This window comes from Mirounga leonina, unplaced genomic scaffold (genome assembly GCF_011800145.1).
Source record: "Mirounga leonina isolate KUSES-001 unplaced genomic scaffold, KU_Mleo_1.0 Mir_197, whole genome shotgun sequence".
Taxonomy (NCBI): Eukaryota; Metazoa; Chordata; class Mammalia; order Carnivora; family Phocidae; genus Mirounga; species Mirounga leonina.
Window position 1 is genome coordinate 6,076,743 of NW_023270494.1, and position 22,389 is coordinate 6,099,131.

Here is a 22,389-nt window from a genome sequence, read left to right on the forward strand (position 1 = left end):
CCCCGGCGACCTCGTCCTTCCCCCGCCCGCCGCCCGCAGCGATGGCGGCGGCGATGGCGGCGCGGCGTGCGCGGCCCGTGCGGGTGCTGGTGGACATGGACGGCGTGCTGGCCGACTTCGAGGCGGGCCTCCTGCGGGGCTTCCGCCGCCGCTTCCCTGGGGAACCACACGTGGCGCTGGAAGAGCGCCGCGGCTTCCTCGCCCGCGAGCAGTACCGAGCCTTGCGGCCGGACCTGGCGGTAGGTAGGGAGAGAGCGGGAGCGCAGCAAGGGGCGTGCGCTGGAGGGGAGCTCCGACCCCACAGTGACCCCGGGAGCAGGAGCCCCGACCCCACAGGGCGCCCAGAGGCCGGGCGTCCCCACCTACAGAGAGCCGGGGAGCCAGGTGCCCCGACCACACAACGTCCCCGGGAGCGGGAGCCTGGACCTCACATTGTCGCCGGGACCAAGTGCCCCGACCATACAATGTCCCCGGGAGCGGGAGCCCCGACCCCACAGAGAGCCGGGGAGCCAGGTGCCCCGACCACACAACGTCCCCGGGAGCGGGAGCCTGGACCCCACATCGTCGCCGGGACCAAGTGCCCCGACCATACAATGTCCCCGGGAGCGGGAGCCCCGACCCCACAGAGAGCCGGGGAGCCAGGTGCCCCGACCACACAACGTCCCCGGAGCCGGAGCCTGGACCCCACATCGTCGCCAGGACAAAGTGCCCCGACCATACAATGTCCCCGGGAGCGGGAACCCCGACCCCACAGAGAGCCGGGGAGCCAGGTGCCCCTACCACACAGTGTCTCCAGGAGCAGGAGCCTGGACCCCACATTGTCGCCAGGAGCGGGAGCCCAGACCCCACAGTTTCCCCGGGAGCCAGGTGCCCCGACCCCCCAGTGTCTCCGGAAGCAGGGCACCTTGGCCCCACAGTGTCCCCGGAAGCAGGTAGCCCGGCCGCACAGGGCTCCTAGGAATGGGAGCCCTCCCCTTGGGCAAGACTGCCTCTGCTCCATTTCCAGAGACACTCCCTTTCTGTTTAACAGAATCCATTGTTCACTCTGGACAAGAAAGTCTGGAAGAATGCTTCCCCCTATGTAAAATCCCCTCCCTGTGGCTCTGATTTGGGGATGGGTCCCCCAGGAATCTTACTTTGAGAGTCCTCCCTGGGGCTAGATCTGCTGGAGGAAGAAGCTGGGACAAGAACACGGTATCTTTCAGGACAAAGTGGCCAGTGTGTATGAAGCCCCAGGCTTTTTCCTAGACTTGGAGCCTATCCCTGGAGCCTTGGAAGCCATGCAGGAGATGAACAACATGCAGGAGTGAGGAAGGGCAGAGAGGGAGGGGCGGTGGAGTAAGGGCGGGTACCACCCTAACCCATGCCCCTTCCACGCAGCACGGAGGTCTTCATCTGCTCCAGCCCTCTGCTGAAGTATGAACACTGTGTGGGTGAGAAGGTACGGTTACCCCAGCCCTTCATAGCAAACGGCTTCCTAAGTTCTGATGTTTAAAATAAACCAGAACTTAAACACAGGAAGTGTGTGTGTGGGGGGGGGGGGAGCAGCATCTCACAAAGGCTGGAGACCCCATTCCCACCTATTTACTCACTGGCCCTACTGACAGACCTGTGTCCTCACCTCAGTACCGCTGGGTGGAGAATCACCTGGGGCCCCAGTTTGTGGAGCGCATTATCCTGACGAGGGACAAGACGGTGGTCTTGGGGGACCTGCTCATTGATGACAAGGACACCATTCGAGGTTAGACCTGTTTTTCTGGCAACCTTCCAGGCATCTGGCCTGCTGGGATTAGGGAGAGGGAGTAAAATAACTAGATTACTGACTGCATCTCACTGCCTTTCTCCCACATCCTGTCCCAGGCCAAGAGGAGACCCCAAGCTGGGAGCACATCTTGTTCACCTGCTGCCACAACCAGCACCTAGCCCTACCCCCGACGAGGAGACGGCTGCTCTCCTGGAGTGACAACTGGAGGGAGATCATAGAAAGCAAGCAGGGGGACAGAACAGTGGATAGTAGCTGAAGGAAGGGAAGGCAGGCCAGCAGGGAACCCCAGCAGAGCTGAATGGCGGGGCAGTGTCGTGGAGGTGGCCCCCAGCACCGCGGGCAGGGAGACACCGTAACCTCCATTCTCAAAAGTCAGCCACCTGGAACCCAGCAAGATGGCTGGCCAGGAAACGTGGGGAAATCACTCAGGAACCTTTTTAATAAAACACTTTGGCTCACCACTCTTTAAAGGCTCTTTATTCAGGAAAGGAAAGGGCCAGGAGCCCTAGGAGGGGCAGTCGGAATACAGGCGGATAGGCTTTCTCCTCCTCGTGTCCTTAGTCCAGTGGCTCCAGAACCTGCCCCACCTCCACAACCACAGACACCATCTCTCTTGCATCTGCTTTTCCTTGGCCATGTTAGAGGTCAACCCTGAGGGAGTGCAGAAGGGAGGCCAGGAAGCTCCCCGTTGCTCCTGAACCCCAACTTTCCGTGGGGGTCCCATACTGTTTCCCCTGTGCTGACCAGTGCACACTGTGGACTCCAAGCCACACACTTCTGTCAGTCTCTGGTCCTCTGTCTCCCTTGAGCACCACGCCTGCATTCCTGAAGCCCTTTTGTCTGAGACTCACTTCTAGGGGCAGGGACACCCCCCTCACTAACCCAACCCTGATGGGAGAGGAGGACCAGGACTTTCAGGCTGGGGCCATGGGGTGGTGAGGGAAGAGTACACAGCTTCAAGGGTTTATGCCTGTATTCTGACGTGTCCTCACCCTCATGTCTTAATGCCTGACGGCTACCTTAACAGTCTGTGGGCTGGATCACTGAAGAGTAGGGGCACCTGGGTGGCTCGGTTGGGTGTCTGGCTCTTGGTTTTGGCTCTGGTCGTGATCTTGGGGTCGTGGGATAAGGCCCTGTGTTGGGCTCTCCGCTGGGTGCGGATTCTGACTGTCCCTCTCGCTCTGCTCCTCCCCACACTCTCACTCACTCTATCACTAAATTTAAGGGGCACCGGGCGCCACAGTTGGTTAAGCGACTGCCTTCGGCTCAGGTCATGATCCTGGAGTCCCGGGATCGAGTCCCACATCGGGCTCCCTGCTCTGCGGGAAGCCTGCTTCTCCCTCTCCCGCTCCCCCTGCTTGTGTTCCTGCTCTCGCTGTGTCTCTCTCTGTCAAATCAAACCTTTAAAAAAATTTTTAATTAAAAACAAAAACAAAAAACGGGATGCCTGGGTGGCTCAGTCGGTTAAGCGTCTGCCTTCTGCTCAAGTCATGATTCCAGGGTCCTGGGATCGAGTCCCACATCGGGCTCCCTGCTCAGCGGGGAGCCTGCTTCTGCTGCCACTCCATCCGCTTGTGCATTCTCTCTGACAAATAAATAAAATCTTAAAAAAAAAAAAGAGACCACATCTTTGTCTTTGAAACGCCATGGTGTCTGGCAGATAGGCCCGTGTGGATAAACTGTTTGTGGGCCACAGAGTTCTCCAGGCCGGCATCAAGCACGCCCAGCGCCCAGCCTGGGGAGCTGGCAGTGCAGGTACCCAGGCTCCGTAGCCCTGGAGTGGGCATGACACCTTCCCAGGGCCCTGAGCCGGCTTCTCATTTGTTCCTCAAGATTATTTTAGGTACTTCTGTTAAAGGAGAATTCCTGTTTCCTCAAGCACAAGCAAGTCTAATCCCAGGCCCAGCTGTTCCTCATGAAAAGCCCCTTCTGTAAAGCCTCTGAATCTAGGATCCCAGCTGCTTCTCACAGGAGGTTGACAGCCTGGCAGTGGGGCACTGGGGGTGGGGGCAGGAGGCAGGAGCTTGACCTTCAGCTGGTTGAGAGTGCCAACCTATGGAAATGGCATTGCCTTTGCTCTCCTCCATGTGTCTCAAAGTCTGGCCTCTTCTCTCAATGCCCCTCACCACAGTGTAAATAACCTGTCACGCTGAGAAGACTCACCTTTAAAATAGCTGAAAGGACACCTTTTGGGGAGAACATGCTCAGTGGGAGCCAGGCTGCTCCTGCTCCCTGAGCCCCAACTAGGATTGTGGCCTCCTCTCTAGTAGTCAGGGTATCATGGCTATGAGGTCTCCCTGGATCAGGGCTGCTGTGGGGCCTCAGTCCTTGGCAGTGGGATACCCAGGGCAGAGTGAGCCCTCCAGGTGCGGGCTTCTGCCACCTGGCTTGGGGAACAGAAGTCTTCCAGGAAGATCTGGGCCAGGTTCCGGAGCCTCGTGTTGGCCGAGAGAGAGAAGCGCAGCATGCACTGGACCACGGGCATGGCGGTTAGCTCAGGGTGGGAGCCAGACCCTGGTGAGCTCAGGTACATGATCGTGGTGACAGCAGATAGCACGGTCTCCTCGTTGGGACTGGACAGGCAGTTGATGATGAGCGGGATGCCCCCTGTCTGCAGGATGTGCTCCTTGTTGGCCCTGTCTGGGCACAGGTTGCAGAGGCCTCCTGGGGAAGAACAAGGGGAGACTGGGTGCCTCAGGCCTGCGTATCCTCCCACCTCCCCTCCCAGCTCCTCTCTGCCCACTTTGTCCCAGGAACAAGGGATCCAAAGTCCATTCTGGTATCCATCCCTTCAAGGGTCCTGAAGGCCTGCCTGCCACAGCCTAGCCTTCAGGAAGTGGGTACCAATCCCTTTCCTCCTTGGGTCAGCCAGTTCAATGGTTGATATGCTTTCCTTTTTTTTTTTTTTTTTAAAGCAAAACCAAAAAACAAACTAAAAAAACCCCCAGCCAAACAAAAAATAAAACCCATGATATATCACTTTACAGAATTAAAAAACAGGCACCTGGGTGGCTCAGTCGTTAAGCGTCTGCCTTCGGCTCAGGTCATGATCCCAGGGTCCTGGGATCGAGCCCCTGCATCGGGCTCCCTGCTCGGTGGGAAGCCCGCTTCTCCCTCTCCCACTCCCCCTGCTTGTGTTCCCTCTCTCACTGTCTCTATCAAATGAATATATAAAATCTTTAAAAAAAAAATTAAAAAGCATAGGGAAGGTGATGATTTCACAGATGTATACATGCCAAAACTTGTCAAACTGTATCCTTTAAAGATGTACAACTTATTATATATCAATTATCTCAATAAAGCTGTTAAAAATACTAGAAGCCAAATTATAAACCATATTAATCCTACCATCCAACATTTGCTTTTCCTTCCTCAACTTCAAAATATATGAATATATATAAACATTTAATAAAAATGTGATCCTTTCCTGTTTTGTAAGCCAGCTTTTTTCATTCAGCAATGGATTGTGAACATCTTTCCAGGCCAACATACCTACAACTGTGGCATCATTTATTTTTTTTTTAACCATGGCATCATTTAATGGCTGTGCAGCGCACTACCTTATGGATGCAGTGTAATTTATTAAAACGCTAGAGCAAGGGGGAACAGGTGGGCCGGCAGGGACATGTCTCTTCCAGGGGCAGGAGTCTGCCCGGGGCTGGCACTACCACCCCCTCCCTCACAGTACCTGGGTCAGTTTGAGTCCTGCTATAGGGAAATATTTTTAAAAGTTTTATCCCTTCAGCCTCTACGGACTTCTCCCTGCGTTCAGAAGAAAATCCAAATTCCCCTTTGAGGTCTTCACGGCCCTGCGCCATCTGGTCTGGTCCTTCTCTATCACTCCCAGCCTCAGCCCTTGGACCTTTTGGCCCCAGATTTTCACATGCTGCCTCCCTTTTGCTGGTAACCAAACCTCACTGCTCCCTCACCAGTAAGGTTCTCCTGGAACACCCCACTCCCCACCACGTCCAGGGCACTCCCCTCATCCCTGCATGCCATTTTCTTCATATGCTTAGAACCCCAAGAAACCACCCTGGCAGATTTGTCTTCTTGCTCACTAGCTGCCAAGCCCCACTAGAAGGCAGATGCCTTGAGGTCAAGACCGTGGCCGTCTTATTCCCACCCGGTCCTTGGTGCCTGGTGCAAGAAGAGCTCCACAAATACTTGTTGAAAGGGCTGTAGAGCGGTGAGCTGGGGAAAAGGGTTGAACTGCAGAGAGCTGGGGTCTGGATGGTCGGCTCCCTGAGATGTCGCCTACCATGGACTTCTGCAGTTCTGGGATCCAAGTTGTGGCTCAGAGCACCTCTGAGGGAAGGAAGGAGCTGAGGGGCACTGCTGGAATCACGAGGCAAGGGAGATAAGGCACTCTGACAGAGAGGTCCCTCCCTATGGGACACGCAGAGGCCTGACCTGCTCATACCACCTCAGCACCCATTCACCCCCATGGAGTCCTCAGCACATCCTGGGGCATCCTGTTGACTGCCTTCCCTACTTGCTCTGTCCCTGTCACTGGACATCATAAGGCAAGGCCCTGCTCTCTGGTTTACCTCTGTATCCCAGGCACCTGCAACTGTGGACACTCACTGGACATGTGCTGGGAACATGACTGAACTCCATGAAGTGTTACTAGCACCCCGATTTTAGTGGAAGCTGAGGCGGTTGAGTAAGTTGCCCGAAGTCCCAGAAGATGGGAAGCCCTATGCCACAGTCATGGGACAAGTGGCAATGCTCTGGCAGGCCTCTGGCTTCCTGGACACATCTACACCATCTCTTCTGAACTACCAGCAGTGAACCAGCCTCCTACCCACACTGTAGGTTAATTGACTGGGGGCAAGGGATGGGATTTATCTCTGCTGTAAAGTATGATAAGATGAAGTCTGAGTCACCCTTGGCCAGTGAGTCATCATCACACAGGGATGTGCCCGGGCGGGACATTGCCACCCAGGCCAGGGGATAATCAGATGGCATCTGTTGGAGGGTGAAGGCAGGAGGAGGCCTCTGGACAGCTGGCCCCATCTGCTCCCTATTTGTAGACCTAGGAAGTCTCCAAGGATGGATTCTGTGCCTGCCAGAGCTTGCCACTGCCTGGGACCCAACCACAGGGCATTCTTGAAGGCCCTCTGCCTTGCTGGCAGCAATCCTCAGAGTGGGAGACAAGAGTGAGTGCTTGGAGGGCGCCTGGGTGGCTCAGTTGGTTGAGCGACTGCCTTCGGCTCAGGTCATGATCCTGGAGTCCCTGGATCGAGTCCCGCATCGGGCTCTCTGCTCAGCAGGGAACCTGCTTCTCCCTCTGACCCTCCCCCCTCTCATGTGCTCTCTCTCTCTCTCATTCTCTCTGTCTCAAATAAATAAATAATCTTAAAAAAAAAAAAAAAAAAAAAAGAGTGAGTGCTTGGAAAGAGAAGGGCTTCAGGGGGCAAGGAGTCTGAATGGAAGCACCCAAAATGGATCCAGGGGACCCATGAGAAGCCAAGGCCACAGCTAATTGAGCTCTCCCTCCCGAGTCTACCTCTGTGAGCCTGTCCTGAAGAAGGAAGGAGAGCTGTAGGAAAAGACAAAACTGGAACACAAAAACTGGAAGCTTCCTAAATAATGCCCAGCAAGAACAAGGTGGTTGGATCCAGTTCCGTATGTCTGCATGATGGGAAAGTCTTTAATTCTTAAAAATCATGTTTTCAAAGAGTATTTAATATGGGAAAATGCCTAAATGCTTGCAACATAAGGTTAAGGAGGAAAAAAGTCATCAAATTGTATATACAATAAAACTGCAATGAACTTACAAGTAAGCCCGGCAAGATGTCACCTCTTCAGAGAGCCTTCCGCAACTGCCCTCAGCCCCTTTCCCCAGCGCCCTCTCCTCACCTCCATTGTGTCTCCTCTTCACACCTAAGTTATTTGTCAGGTTAACTGAAGGTCCCCCACTAAACCACAACTCCCACCAGAGGGGGAATTTGTCTTATCTCAATTGGTCACCTCAGCCTGGCATACAGCAGATGCTCAATAAATGGACAGACAAGTTAACAAAAGACAAGCTGGAAACACAGCAAAAGGTTAATAATGCTTATCTCTGTGCAGCAGGGTTAGGAGTCATTTTTATTTCTTTTATTTTCTAAGTTTACCTCCACAAAAATGTTGTTTGTTTGTTTTCTGTGGAGAGGAAACAGGGTAGAAAATGTTATTTTTAGGGACACCTGGGTGGCTCAGTTGGTTGGGCAGCTGCCTTTGGCCCAGGTCATGATTAAAAAAAAAAAAAAAGTGTTATTTTTATAAGCAGGAAAGGGATTTTTTTAATTTTAATTTTTTAAAGATTTTATTTATTTATTTGACAGAGAGAGACACAGCGAGAGAGGGAACACAAGCAGGGGGTAGTGGGAGAGGGAGAAGCAGGCTTCCCGCTGAGCAGGGAGCCCAACGCGGGGCTCGATCCCAGGACCCTGGGATCATGACTTGAGCCAAAGGCAGATGCTTAACGATTGAGCCACCCAGGCGCCCCAGGAAAAGGATTTTTTTAAAGACTCCCTCATTTGAGAGCGAGTGAGAGAGTGCATGCGCATGAGCAGAAGAAGGGGCAAAGGGAGAGGAAGAGAGAGAACCTCAAGCCGACTCCACTGAGCACGGAGCCGGACCTGGGCTCGATCCCAGAACCCTGAGATCATGACCTGAGCCAAAATCAAGAGCCGGCCACTTAACTGACTGAGCCACCTGGCTGCCCCGGAAAAGGATTTTCTTTTTTAAAGCTAAATTTCATTTAAGATTGATTGATTGATTGATTTGACACAGAGAGAGAGTACAAGCAGGGGGAGCGGCAGGCAGAGGGAGAGGGAGAAGCAGGCTCCCCGCTGAGCAGGGAGCCCAAGATCCTGAGATCATGACCGGCGCCAAAGGCACCTGTCGCTTAACCGACTGAGCCACCCAAGCACCCCTAAAGCTAAATTTCATTTAGAAAATGGAACTCACCAAATGACACCATTAAAAAAAGTAAAAAGACAAAAAGAGAAAATATTAATAAACTATCTGAAAGAGGATTCTTCCAGAATACATAAAGAATATATATTAATGCCTATCAAGAAAAAATGAACACGATGTAAAAATGAGCGAGACTTAAACTATGCACAATAAGAGCAATGCATACAGTGTGCTCATCACTACTTCTCAGAGAAATGAAAATTCAAACCACGATCCGATGTCTCCACACACCTACTGTAATGGCTAAAACAAACAGACTGACAAGACTAAGCGCTGGTGGGCGGTGGGGCTGCTGGAATTCTCATGTGCCAGTGGCCAGGAGTCTCACACGTTATCATTGGGCTGGAAAAGTACATGGCTGCTTCTACCAAAGTCAAACATACACCTACCCTCTGAGCAATTCTACTTCTACCTGAACCTGGGAGAAAGGAGTACCTATGTACGCGAGAACACTTGTGTACAAACATTCGTAACAGCTCTATTCATACAGGCTCTACGCTAGAAATGAATCTCCATTACCACGTGAACTGGATGAAAAAATTGTGGCACATTCATACAAAGACGTGAGCTAATGACGATGTAACAATCTGGATGAATCTCAGAAACACCCAGTGAAAGAAACCAGACACAGGAGTATATCCTGTGTGATCCCACTTAGATGAAGCACAAGAACAGACAAAACAGGGGCACCTGGCTGGCTCAGTTGGTGGAGAGAGCAAATCTTGATTGGGGTCGTGTCGTGAGTTCAAGCCCCACATTGGGTGTGGAGATTACTTAAAAATAAAAACTTTTTTTTTTGAGAGACATAGAGAGGGCGTGCACTTTCATGTGCAAGAGCATGAGGGGGAGGGGGAAGAGGGAGAGAGAATCTTAAGCAGGCTCCATGCTCCATCATCCACCAAAATAAAATCTTAAAACAACAACAAAACAGGTAAAACCCATGGGTTAGAATAGTAGTTACCTGGGGGTAGAAGACACTAACTGGGAGAGGGTCCATGGAGGGACCTTTCTGGGGGAGATGGAAACATTCTGTATCTTGATTTTAGTGCTGATTACATAGATGTACATATACCTTAATGAATTTAAAAATCCATCAAACAGCACTGGGTGTTGTATCGAAGTGCTGAATCACTGTATCATACAACTGAAACTAATATTACACTGTATGTTAACTACTGGAATTTAAATAAAAACTTAAAAAGAAAAAAAAAGGTCAAGAAAAAGAATTGTCAAACTGACAGAAGATATGTGCACTTCACCATATGCTGATCGCATGGCATCTTAAACCATGGTTACCAAACAGAAAGAACAAGTTCTGACTGGCTGATGCACATGTTTTGGACAAACCAGACAAGACACAAAGAGAACAAGGGGCAAAACCTGGGTCCTTCTAGGCACAGGGAACCACTGAAATTCCCAGGAGAGGCAAAAGAGAAAACCTCAAGTACAACCGAGGATGAGAAAGCTGGAGGCTCAGAGAGGTCAGGTACCTCAGAGAGGTCAGAGACCTCAGATCACACAGCAAGTAGGGCACTGCTGCTGAGACAGGAGGGTCTAAGGATTGTTCTGGGGATTAAATGAGGTCATGCCCATAAGTGCTTAGCCAGCGGCTGGGGGCTGGGCAAGCCCTAGGAGAGAGCGGCCCAAGACTTTATTCCATCTGATGACTCAGCCACCCCAGGGCGCTGAGCTGGCTGCAGCCCATCCCAGACAAAAGTCTTCATTTGAGACTATTTGTTCTTGGGTTTTACTTTAGCATCTATAAAAAGGAGGGGAACAGGGTGAAAGGGATAGGGATAGAAGTGAGACTTCTCTCAAAATACCCTGTATACAAGTTTTGACTTAAGCTCATGAATGTCTCCCATCATAACAAACATCAAATTAAATCAAAAGAAGAGAAAACATGGCTTTTCATACTTCTGACCTGTATTTCACTTCTGGGAATTTATGCTACCGGTATACCCTTACAGGGGAGAAATGGTATACAAATAAGGTTATCCACAGCAGCACTGCTCGGGAGAGCAAAGGGAAACAACCTGAATGTCCATCCCTAAGCGGGTGGCTGAACACCAGTCCCCGGGTGCCAGGGAATGGCACGCAGCATTTACAAAGAATGAGGCAACTCTTTGTGGGCTGATACTGCAGGTGCACCAAGACATGATGCTAAGTTAAAAAAAATTAAAAGCAGAATATACATATAATACCACACACGTGGAACCTGCAAAAAGGTATACACGTAAATATATACAGATTTGTCTGTAAATCCTGAAAATATCTCTGGGAGGATGGAAAAGAAACTAGTAACAATGGTTGCTTCCAGAAAGGCTACATACCCTTCTGAATTCTGTACGAGGTGACTCAATCATGTATTCACATAAACGAACACATACACACACAGACAAGGTGTGCTCGTGCCTGTAACTCAGAGGAAGGGGAACTGGTCTCTGCAAGTCTGGGAGGAATGGCAGAGGCTGGCTGCCCTGCTCCAGCTAGTGTGGAAGGGAGCAGTGGGGTGAGAACACTGACATCACCTCCTTTCTATAAGGGGAATCCTGCCACAGATGGATAGCTGAGGAATTCTTTCTTTTTTTTAAAGTTAACTGTATGCTCAACGTGGGGCTCGAACTCACGACCCTGAGATTAAGAGTTGCATGCTCTACCGGCTGAGCCACCCAGGCACCCCAGAAATTATTAAATTGTTGTAAGTCACGAAGGTGTTCATCTCTGATAGGAAAGAGAATTGGATAGGAAGGGACATAGATAGGCTTTTGGATTGCTGACATTATTTTTGTTCTTGACCTTGGTGCCGCTTACGTAGGCATTTGCATTCTCATTGCTACTCTAGCTGTATGTGTCAGTCCTCTTCTGTACCTGTGGGTTGCAGGTATGGGCCCTGGGCCAGCCTCTGGGGCTATAAACAGGTGTATATATGGTTGGTCCACATCTACTGTGTGCTGGGAAGGGGACGATGCTTAATCACATTATTTAATTCTCTCCCCCATTTTACTGATGACGAAACCAAGGCTTAGAGAAACTGAATCGCTTGCTCCAGTCACCTGGTTCCTCAGTGGCAGTACTGGGATTCTAACTAGATCTGCCCACCATAGAGCTCTTGCTCCATCCTCCATACTCTGGGGCTTCCCTATACCTCCTTCTCTGATGAGTTAGGCTCCTGGGGTCAGACATCATTCTGCTTAAAAAGGAATTCCTCGGGGTGGGAAGTGGCTCAGTCAGTTAAGCATTTGCCTTCGACTCAGGTCATGATCCCAGGATCCTGGGATCGAGTCCCGCATCTGGCTCCTTGCTCAGCGGGGAGTCTGCTTCTCTTCTCCCTCTGCCCCTGACTCATGCTTGTTCTCTTTCTCTAGTGCTCTCTCTCTCAAATAAAATCTTTTAAAAACATTTAATAGTTTCTAATTAACAAGCAGAAACTTTTTTTTTAAGGTTTTATTTATTTATTTGAGAGAGAGAGAGAGATAGCGACAGCAGGAACACAAGCAGGGGGAGTGGGAGAGGGACAAGCAGGCTTCCTGCCGAGCAGGGAGCCTGATGCGAGACTCGATCCCAGGACCCTGGGATCATGACCTGAGCCAAAGGCAGATGCTTAAAGACTGAGCCACCCAGGCGCCCAACAAGCAGAAACTTAAAAAAATTTTTTTAAACAAAGTCCTCTATTCTTTTTTTTTTTCTTTAAAGATTTTATTTATGGGCGCCTGGGTGGCTCAGTTGGTTAAACAACTGCCTTCGGCTCAGGTCATGATCCTGGAGTCCTGGGATCGAGTCCCGCATCGGGCTCCCTGCTCGGCAGGGAGTCTGCTTCTCCCTCTGACCTTCCCCCTTCTCATGTGCTCTCTCTCTCTCACTCTCTCAAATAAATGAATAAATAAAAAAAATCTTAAAAAAAAAAAGATTTTATTTATTTGACAGAGAGAGACACAGTGAGAGAGGGAACACAAGCAGGGGGAGTGGAAGAGGGAGAAGCAGGCTTCCCGAGGAGCAGCGAGCCCGATGCAGGGCTCGATCCCAGGACCCTGGGATCATGACCTGAGCAGAAGGCAGATGCTTAACGACTGAGCCACCCAGGTGCCCCAAACCTTTAAATTTTTAATAAAAAATAATTTTAGGGGCACCTGGGTGGCTCATTTGGTTAAGCATCCGACTCCTGATTTCGGCTCAGGTCATGATCTTGGGGTCCTGGGACTGAGCCCTGTGTCGGGCTCCGTGCTCAGCAGAGTCTGCTTATCCCTCTCCTCTGCTTCTCCCCCTGTTCACACTCTCTAATAAATAAATAAAATCTTTAAAAAAAATTTTTTTTACAACATATATATCCGTATGCTAATACTATAATTCACTTCTGCCTATTTTTGGATTTTTATGTAAACAGAGTTACACAGTATATATCATGTGTCTAACATCATTTGCTTAAGGTTATGTTAGTAAGATTACTGCATGTAGCTACAGATTGTTTATTTACCTTGCTAAGTAAGGAGTATGAACATCCCACAATGTCAGTATCCATTCTATTATTGACTGTTTTAAGTTTGGGACTGCTACAAATAATGCTGGTAGTGACATTTTTGCACATGTGTCTGGATGTGCATGTGCCCTAACCCTATGAATGTAACTGCTGGCTCATGGGGTGTGCCTATCTTCAATTATATTAAATAATGTTTTCCAGAGACCGCTGAGGATTTATCTACCAGCCTTTTTCTAAGCACCACCACCATCTAGTGGCAACTACATGTATTGCAGGAAATAGAACACAGGAAAACAATTTAACGTGGATTCTGGGAGGCCACCTACTTGAACCCTGTTTTAGTAACAAAACTGCCAAGTATCCTGTGATATCCTAGGGTTCAACCAGTTTTCATGGAGGCAGAGAGTTCTCTCCTGGTTCCATTCTATCTCCATACAGCATCTAGGATAGACACATAGGCTGCATACAGAAAACCTGAGAGTCAACCAATAGTGCTTTGGGCAAACATTCCCAAATTAATGCCAAAGGCTGTCTGAGTTTTTATTTGGAGCAAGAGCCCCAAATTCTTTCACTCATTTGGGTATTTACTGAGATCCTGTCTTTTTATCTGGTCCTCCATAATTCTGCCACTCCTGTCCCCCACCCCAAACAAGGGCCAACCAGTACGGCCTCCCAGTGGCAGGTACCCTTAGTCGCCAATCAAACGTGGCCTGGACTGTGAGCACCACCAGTAGGAGCAGGGATGACTTCCCACCAGAAGCACCTCAAGGATAGTGTGGAAGTGTAAGGTGTGGTGGAAAGAAAGAACAAGGAAAGATGACACTCTGGAGTTTGAGCCTTGGCTCTGCCAGCTGGGGCCCCTGGGCACGGAATTTGGATCCAGGCAGAATGGGTAAATTCCTGGCTCCAGTCATCACTAACAGTGGGAGCCTCAGGCAACAGACCTAACCTCACTGTGGAGCTGTTTCCTCACAAGTAAAGAGGGCTTTAGAACTACTGGCCTTGTGGTTGGTAACACATTCAGAGCCCTTGCAGGGCGACAATCAAAGGGTAAGTAAAACAGCTCTACAATTGTTCTAAATGGGCAAATCCACAAAAGAAAAGGCTGAGAAAGGGAAAGATACAGAAACTCCAAAAGCCCTGCATGTTATCAGCAATCGCTGTAACCAGATTCTTCTTGAAGGCTGCAGTTATCCCGCCCAGGGTGTCTGAGGGGTCACAGGAAGATGGCCCCCACAGAAAGTCAACAGTCAGGCACACCAGCTCACCAGTGGGGAGCGACTGCAGCAGCTTTCAGCCCTCAGGGCACACGGAGCGGCCTGACAGGAGAGGTCTTATCTCAGAGCTAAACGCATCAGCACCACCTGGAGGAAGGATGCCTGGATCGTGCTGGGCGGCGAGGACGGACAGACGGAAGGAAGCCTGCATTCTGACCCTCACCTGCCACTAACCAGCTGAGGGGGGGTGGCCTACGCCTCAGTTTCCTCAGCAGTGAAACGAAGGGTTTGCAGTGCCTTTCGAGCTTTCACAGTCCACCATCCTAGGAATGGGGAATTCCTCTGTTCTCTTCTAAAATCTGACAGCCTTGGGTTTCTGTCCCAGGCTGGCACTCTTCAAACCTCTGCCCAACCCGCTGATCCTTCCTAAGCCTCAGACTCCTTATGGAAAATAGAGGTTCTGAGCACACCTACTTTTAGTGTGTCTCAGGGTCAAAGGTGACAAGGCAAAGAAGCCAGTACCTAGCACGCTGGCTGTGTGTGCCGGGAGAGGGTGCTCCGTAAGTGCTAGCTATTACTACAAGTCCTTCGAAGCCCCAGAGCACCAGCTCTGTAACCAGGGGCCTAGCTGCAGTGGTTCCTTTGAAGGACAGCATGCCATCCCACCTCACCTCTTTGGGAGATGAGGGAACTGTTTATCCTCAAAAGGGCCCGGACACCAGGCCCTTGGGTGGAGGCCTAGGGGATCCTGCAGCTGCAGACACTTTGCATTTAATTCTCTCAACAATTCTGTGAGGCAGATGCCCCACCTGACAGATGATGGGAGAAAGGAAATCACATGCCCAGAGTTAGGTGGGAGAGCGAGGACTTGAACCCAGACCTGCCTGGCCCTAAAGCCCAGCTCTTATCAAACTCACTATGCTCCTTGCCAACCAACAGACACTGGTTTTAGTTCTGTGAGCCTGAGGCAATCTAAACCAGCTCTCCTCTCTGCCGTTCCTCCAGAACCAATCCCACTCAGGGCTACAGCGCTAAGCCATGGCCCGTACTCTGCACCTTCTGGGCCCTTCCCTCCTCTTCCCCAGAGATAAGCAAAGCTGAGCTCTGCCCTCATGGAGATACAATTTCAGGCCTGTGACCAGAGATGAAAGAGTCAAAGCTACAAAGCACAGCACAGAGCCTGTTAGCCGAAAAAGTACCTGACAGTGTTTCCCATTCAGGGCCGGCAACATGAGAAGGAAATGACAGCAGTAACAAGATATGCATCTAAGTACGACTGGGACTCTCCTGTCTGCAGACAATCCCATGGAGGAGTCAAAGCTGAGAAAGCGACTACTGTGGGGATTAGGAGCCTTGTGCTGGTGGAAGGAGAGGAAGAGAAAATGAGGAAAAGTGGCAGGGAAAAGGAAAACTGGTGATAAGGATACTAAGAAAGTGACCAGCCAGACAAAGTACCTTCACGGAGACACAGACACGGAGACACACCCACTTCTGCTCCCCACAAAAGTCCTGCACCGTAGGGCAAGCACAGGTGAGAAGGTGAGTCTCAGAGAAGGGACAGATGGATCTCGTCCACAAGAATCAGCTAGGAAGAGGAGAAGCTGTGACTGTGGGCTCCAGGTCCAGGGCCGGGTCACCTACTCTGGGAAACCGCCCAGGAGAGCAAGAACTCAGGCCAAGCCCAAGTCTCCCACTCAGCAGACCAGGGTCTCTTAGAGTGCTCTTGCCCTGGGCAAGTTCCTTCCTGATCCTGCAAAAACTTTTTGTGGGGGACTGCTCCTTTTATACAAGTTTTCTCCAGTCCAAAGCTTGAGTTGCAGGAGCTCTCTCACTCCTAGGTGGAGGTTATGCTTCGCAGGGGAGACTGTCACCATTCAGATGGCAGAAGCTGTGGAGCAGAGGACTTACACAGAAGAAAATCTTAAAGTGACTGATGGTTTAGAATATTTATTTAGCATCATGATCTTCCAGGGGGCCTCAGTCTGGCCCTCTCCACAGGTTGAAGAGTCCAGGAAGCCCACCCAGAGCCCATCCTCCTTTCCCCCATACCTGGAGCTCTAGGCCCTGAACCTGCTCCCACAGCTGCTGGGCCTCTTTCTTGGATCCTGACTCCCAAGGTGGATTCTAAGTCCAAGGAGTGGCCACAGGGCAGGTATGAATACAGCCAAGATGTCCACACACATGGGTGAGACCTACTGGGGTGAAAAGGGATGACCCCCATTTGTACTGTAGCCCCAGGCACCCCAAACAGTGGGGGCCAGCCTGGATAGTCTTGCAAAATTTTACAACACACCTACCTGAATTATTCAGCGCAAAAAAGAAAGAAAGAAAGAAAGAAAAAGTGTTAGTTGATCGTATCAAGCCCTCCAATCTAACTTCTGGGTTCCAGGAATAAAGGGGAAAGAGGAACAAGCTAAATGACACCAGAAAGAGGCAACCAGACAATTAGGAAACAATCAGGAAGGTGCAGAACTGGTCTGGATCCTTCAAGAATTAGTGTCATGAAGAGAGTCTACTAATGATTAAAAGAAATAATTTATGTAGTGCCTTCCTTCCAAAGAGTACAATATGGAAAGAGGAGGAAGAGAATAACTTTACAGTGGAGAAATCTGACCAGTACCACCTCAGCTGGGTGATCAAGGCCATGATCAACAGGAAGCAGTCATGCTGACAGCACGCTCTGTGACATGATGTGGTGAAAATGGCACTTACTTCTGTGGCTGTCCTCCCCTAAAACCCACAACCCAGTCTAATCAAGAGAAAAGCATCAGACAAATCCCAGTTACGGGACAGTCTACAAAATACCTGACCAGCATTCCTCGAAACCATCAATGTCATCCAAAAAAGGGTAAGTCTAAGAAACCAGCACAGTCCAGAGGAGCCCAAGATGTGACAACTAAAAGTAATATAGTATCCTGGATGGGATCCTGCAATAGTAAAAGGGCATTAGGGAAAAACTAAGGAAATGAATCAAGTATGGACTTTAGTTAATAATAATGTATCAAAGGGTGCCTGGCTGGCTCAGGTTGTGATCCTAGGGTCCTATGATCAAGCCCCACGCTGGGCTCCCTGCTCAGTGGGGAGCCTGCTTCTCCCTCTCCCTCTGCCACTCCCCGCTTATGCTCTTGCTCTGTCGAATAAATAAATAAAATCTTTAAAAAAATTGGGCTTATTAATTCTAACAAATGTATCATACTCATGTAAGTGGTTAATAATAGAGAAACTGGGTATGGCATATATGGGGACTCTCTGTATTATCCTTGCAATTTTTTTTTTTTTAAAGATTTATTTATTTGCCAGAGAGAGAGAGAGCACACACAAGCAGGGGGAGCAGCAGGCAGAGGGAGAAGCAGAATCCCTGCTGAGCAGGGAGCCTGATGTGGGACTCTATCCCAGGACCCCAGGATCACAACCTGGGCCGAAGGCAGATGCTTAACCGACTGAGCCACCCAGGCGTTCCTCCTTGCAATTTTTCTAAAACTGTTCTAAAATACAAAGTTCAAAAAATAAATAAATTACAAAGTTCATGGGAGTGCCTGGCTGGCTCAGTCAATAGAGCATGTGACTTTTTATTATTTTTTAAAGAGAGAGAGAGAACGTGTGTGCGTGTGCACAAGAGAGAGTGTGAAGGGGGTGTCAAGAATCTCAAGCAGGGAAAAAAAAAAGAATCTCAAGTAGGCTCCACGCCCAGCACAGAGCCTGACACGGGGCTCCATCTTACAACCCTCAGATCATGACCTGAGATGAAATCAACAGTCGGTTGTTCAGCTGACTGAGCCACCCAGGTGCCCAGAGCACGCGACTCTTGATCTCAGGGTTGTGAGTTCCAGCCCCACACTGGGTACAGAGCTTACTTTAAAAAAAAAAAAATATATATATATATATATATGTATGTATGTGTGTGTGTGTGTGTGTATAAAATACAAAGTTCACTTAAAAAGAGAGAGAAAGAGAGATGGAGATCTAAGGAACATAAAAACCAGATTAGATGCCCTTTTGGGAACTATTAGAAAAATTTGCTTGACTAGGTGTTAAGTGATAATGGAATAATTATAAAAGGTTTCTTTCTCTATGTAAATAAGATTCCTTTCACTATGTAGAAAATATTTTTTTTGAAGATTTTATTTATTTATTTGACAGAGAGAGCACAAGCAGAGGGAGCGGCAGGCAGAGGGAGGAGAAGCAGACTCCCCACTGAGCAGAGAGCCCGACACGGAGCTCGATCCCAGGACCCTGAGATCATGACCTGAGCCACCCAGGTGCCCCGAAATTATTTATTTATTTATTTATTTATTTGGGGGGAAAAAAAAGATTTATTTAGAGAGCGAGCATGTGCTCAAGTAGGGGAAAGAGCAGAGGGAAAGGTAGAGGAGAGAGAGCATCTCAAGCCGACTCCGCATTGAGCTCGGGAACCTGACATGGGGCGATCCCATGATCCCAAGATCATGACCTGAGCTGAAATCAAGAGTCAGATGCTTAACCCACTGAGCCACCCAGAAAAATGTTATTTTTTAAGATGCATGCTGAAAGAAGAATTTTTGTTTGTCCTCAGAATAAATTCCAAACTCTTTTCCATGGCCTAGAACTAAGTCATGTAAACTCTGGTACTGCCCACCTCTCTAGCCTCATTTTGTACCACTCTGCTTCACTCCCCACAGCCTGCCACATCCGCCTTCTTTCTGGCTCCTTCTGCTTTAGGGTCTCTGCCCATGCTGTGCCACTTCCTAGAATGCCTTCACATGCTGGAGGAAATGAAGTAGCCCCCACCTCTGCTCTATCTCATCACCCTGTTTACTTCCTTCAGAGCGTCAGCTTTTTTTTTTTTTTTTAAGATTTTATTTATTCATTTGACAGAGAGAGACGCAGCGAGAGAGGGAACACAAGCAGGGGGAGTGGGAGAGGGAGAAGCAGGCTCCCTGCCTAGCAGGGAGCCCGATGTGGGACTCGATCCCAGGACCCTGGGATCATGACCTGAGCCGAAGGCAGACGCTTAACGACTGAGCCACCCAGGTGCCCCAAGAGCCTCAGCTTTTTGTTTGTTTGCTCACCATGTGTCTCCCCCTCCTAGAATGTAAGTTCCTTGAGGGCAAAGACCTTTCCTCCACTTGTTCACCATCTCTCCAGCATTTAGAACAGTACCTTACTCACAGTATATGCCAAATAGGTTATCTGTCCACTGAATAATTCAACAGGTCTTAGACCATAACAACTACAGGAGTTATAAGCCATTCCAAGTCACCTCTACTTCTCTTGGTGTTACCATAATAAAATAAAGATGTTTAAAAACAGCATTCTAGGGCGCCTGGGTGGCTCAGTTGGTTAAGTGACTGCCTTCGGCTCAGGTCATGATCCTGGAGTCCCGGGATCGAGTCCCACATCGGGCTCCCTGCTCGGCGGGGAGTCTGCTTCTCCCTCTGACCCTCCTCCCTCTCATGCTCTCTGTCTCTCATTCTCTCTCTCAAATAAATAAATAAAATCTTTAAAAAAAAAACCAAAAAACAAAAAAAACAGCATTCTAGGGGCGCCTGCGTGGCTCAGTTGGTTAAGGGTCTGACTTCGGCTCAGGTCATGATCCCAGGATCCTGGGATCCAGCCTTGAGATGGGATCCGCACTCAGTCTGTTTCTCCCTCTCCCTCTGCCCCTCCCCCTGCTCGTGCTCTCTAGCTCTCTCAAATAAATAAAATCTTTAAAAGATTAAAAAAACAGACAGCATTCTATAAACTTTTTCCTCTTCAAGTGGCTTCAATCCATTCCCTCATTTATGATCTCATCTCTCAGTAGGAGGAAAGGCAGACATGCAGAGGGAGTCCTGGGCATTGGTTCCAGACCGGATTCAAGCTAGCTGTGACCTGGGACCAAGTGTGAACCGAGGAGGTAGCACAGACATCGCTGGCGCAGACATCGAGATCTGCCTTCTCAGGAGAGGGACTGCCTAAAAGATTCCTTTCCCAGTGACTGACTTTTAACTCACTCACTTCACCAAGTCAAATCAGGTTATCTGGGAGACCGGCCCCATCCTTACCAATTGCAAACTCCACCAGGGTTTCATTCTCCTCCGACAGGGAATCGAGGAATAAATCAAGGACCTGCAACTGCCGCAGATACTGGTAGTTATTGGGATCATAGGCGAAGTTGGCGAGGTTGGCCAGTACTTGCTCCTTGGCGTCTGCAGCAAAACAGTGGCGCTGGAGCCAGGTCCGGGACGGCTGTCACGGCCGGACCCCTGCCCCGTCTCTTGCCCCCCACCCTGCCGCTCTCACCTTGGCTCTCCGTCTCCTGGAATTCCGTGACCAGTGCCTGCAGGTATCCCAGGCGCCCGACGTGGGGGTCTACCTTCGGCTTCTGGGCCATGGTCAGGGCGGCAGAGGGGGCAGGTGGAAGGGCAGGAGAGTGTGGGAGGTGAGGCCGGAAACAGGTTCCTTCCCTGGCTTCAGGTTCTGCAGTAATTTGCTGCCGAACTTGGAATGTGGGGGGTGGCGTGGAGTCTCAGGACCTTGCTAGAGTTCCGCGCGAAAACCTAAATTTGGAAACGGGAAGCGAGAGGAGGGAGCAGCAGCACCCACACAACAACTTCCGAGCTAGATTTCCGGCTCGATTCCAGGTTTCCGGCGGAAGCCGCGCTGAGCCCCCACCGGAGGGCGGAAGGGGTGGGTCGAGGCAAGCAAGAGGTGGGGCTGCCGCTGAGCTCGGTGCGCGTGCGCGGCGCGCTTAGTGCCTTAAGGCTGTGGCTGGAGGGGATTCGCCTGCGGAAGGGTGCGGTAGCGTTTAGGTTGCTTTAAGGAGTACCCCTGGGGCGCTTGCGAACCCAGAGGAGTCGGAGGGCGTCCATGTGGGGAAGTGTCGAGGCGGAAGAACCTCCCGACACCCTTGCACTTGACGAGGGTGCGCAGCCCGGCCTCCTCGACCAAGGGACTCCCCCTCTGGAACTCGGGCGTCAGTTCCCTGCAACCCGACATGGGTCCTTTGACACTATCTTCTGGTCTTTTCCAGAAAGCCGGGTGAGCCTGGCACCTTCTGCTCCCCAGCCCTGAGCTAGCCACCTCTGGCTAGAAATTACAGGGTAATAATGTCCTAAGGCTTTTTGCCAGCCAGGTGGATGGGGAGCGCTAGGGGCATCGATGAGCCCCAGGACCCTCCGTTCACCTAAATGTACTGCTTTGGCCGCTCTGGGTTGTGGAGTCCTGGATGCTGAAGCCGTTTGGCCCAATTCCTTTTCTCAGGGCTTCTCAGGAAGGTGATGTGTGACCTAGGCCTCGTAGGCACAGAGACTAGAGCACCAGGCAGGGAAGTGGCCCTACTGCACTCCCACTGTGCTTGAAAATGTTGGGGTAAGGGGGGTTTGGTCTGTGCCTTCTTGAGGTTAAGGACCACGTATCTTTGGCCCTGGGCCTGGCATGAGGTCAAAATGGCTGCCATACTCCAGCCTGCCACAGCCCCATTGACAGCAGGCCCCATCTCCATGGGCTCAGGTCCCTGCGGTAAGACCCTGACCTATGCGCACACCTTGGGGCAGGAGTTATGACTATAAACCGGGTGCTTGGGTACCCTGATAGCTCCACATAGGGCAGTGGTCCCAGACCTGTCATCAGGCCCTTCGGCTTCTGTAAAGAGCTGATAGAACTTGGGGAAGTACATCTCATCCCAAGGTGGCCAGGGGCTTGTCTGCCTCTGGCTGGACAGAGCAGCAAAGTCCTGGGGACCAGGGGCTCAGAGTTCAGGGACACGATGTAGGTGAGCTCTACCCTGCACTGGTCAAGAACTGCTCCAGATCCTCTCTAGAGGATTCCCAGGAAAGCAGCTAAGTGGGGATTCTGGAATCAGATGGGCCATCCCATCTGTCCCCTCTGAAAGGCTCAGGGGCTTTCCTCCTTGGGGAAAAATTCTCAGTCCTTGGTTTTGTGCTGAGGGCATCACCAGGTCTTACTCCTCTCTGCCCAGTCCCTGGCACATAGTAAATGCTCAG

General features: G+C 50.4%; 2 protein-coding genes across 4 annotated transcripts; one reads left to right on the forward strand and one right to left on the reverse strand.

Annotated features, from left to right (window-relative positions):
* Positions 1-7: 7 nt before the first annotated feature.
* On the forward strand, positions 8-3,093 carry NT5C (5', 3'-nucleotidase, cytosolic). Of its 2 annotated transcripts, none has more exons than XM_035026063.1 (5): positions 8-239; positions 1,161-1,306; positions 1,381-1,441; positions 1,627-1,741; positions 1,861-3,093. In XM_035026063.1, the coding sequence occupies exons 1-5, from the start codon at positions 42-44 to the stop codon at positions 2,019-2,021; spliced, it is 681 nt and encodes a 226-aa protein (XP_034881954.1). In that variant the 5' UTR covers positions 8-41; the 3' UTR covers positions 2,022-3,093. The 2 variants fall into 2 exon arrangements, with proteins under 2 accessions (XP_034881954.1, XP_034881955.1); XM_035026064.1 differs by having other exon boundaries at positions 1,206-1,306; positions 1,861-3,092.
* Positions 3,094-3,295: 202 nt separating this feature from the next.
* On the reverse strand, positions 3,296-21,325 carry ARMC7 (armadillo repeat containing 7). Of its 2 annotated transcripts, none has more exons than XM_035026065.1 (3): positions 20,687-21,325; positions 20,449-20,592; positions 3,296-4,429 (listed from the first exon to the last, which is right to left on the reverse strand). In XM_035026065.1, exons 1-3 carry the CDS (start codon positions 20,775-20,777, stop codon positions 4,068-4,070), a joined length of 597 nt encoding a protein of 198 aa, XP_034881956.1. In that variant the 5' UTR covers positions 20,778-21,325; the 3' UTR covers positions 3,296-4,067. The 2 variants fall into 2 exon arrangements, with proteins under 2 accessions (XP_034881956.1, XP_034881957.1); XM_035026066.1 differs by having other exon boundaries at positions 4,289-4,429; positions 20,513-20,592.
* Positions 21,326-22,389: the final 1,064 nt, after the last annotated feature.

Excerpts from the sequence above, each read along its gene's own strand:
- ARMC7 (XM_035026065.1), bottom strand. The coding sequence starts at position 20,777 with ATGGCCCAGAAGCCGAAGGTAGACCCCCACGTCGGGCGCCTGGGATAC. Across the intron at positions 20,593-20,686 it reads CCAGGAGACGGAGAGCCAAG|ACGCCAAGGAGCAAGTACTG; the intron begins GTGAGAGCGGCA and ends GTTTTGCTGCAG. Across the intron at positions 4,430-20,448 it reads CCTGGTGGAGTTTGCAATTG|GAGGCCTCTGCAACCTGTGC; the intron begins GTAAGGATGGGG and ends GTTCTTCCCCAG.
- NT5C (XM_035026063.1), top strand. The coding sequence starts at position 42 with ATGGCGGCGGCGATGGCGGCGCGGCGTGCGCGGCCCGTGCGGGTGCTG. Across the intron at positions 1,442-1,626 it reads AACACTGTGTGGGTGAGAAG|TACCGCTGGGTGGAGAATCA; the intron begins GTACGGTTACCC and ends TCCTCACCTCAG. Across the intron at positions 1,742-1,860 it reads TGACAAGGACACCATTCGAG|GCCAAGAGGAGACCCCAAGC; the intron begins GTTAGACCTGTT and ends ATCCTGTCCCAG.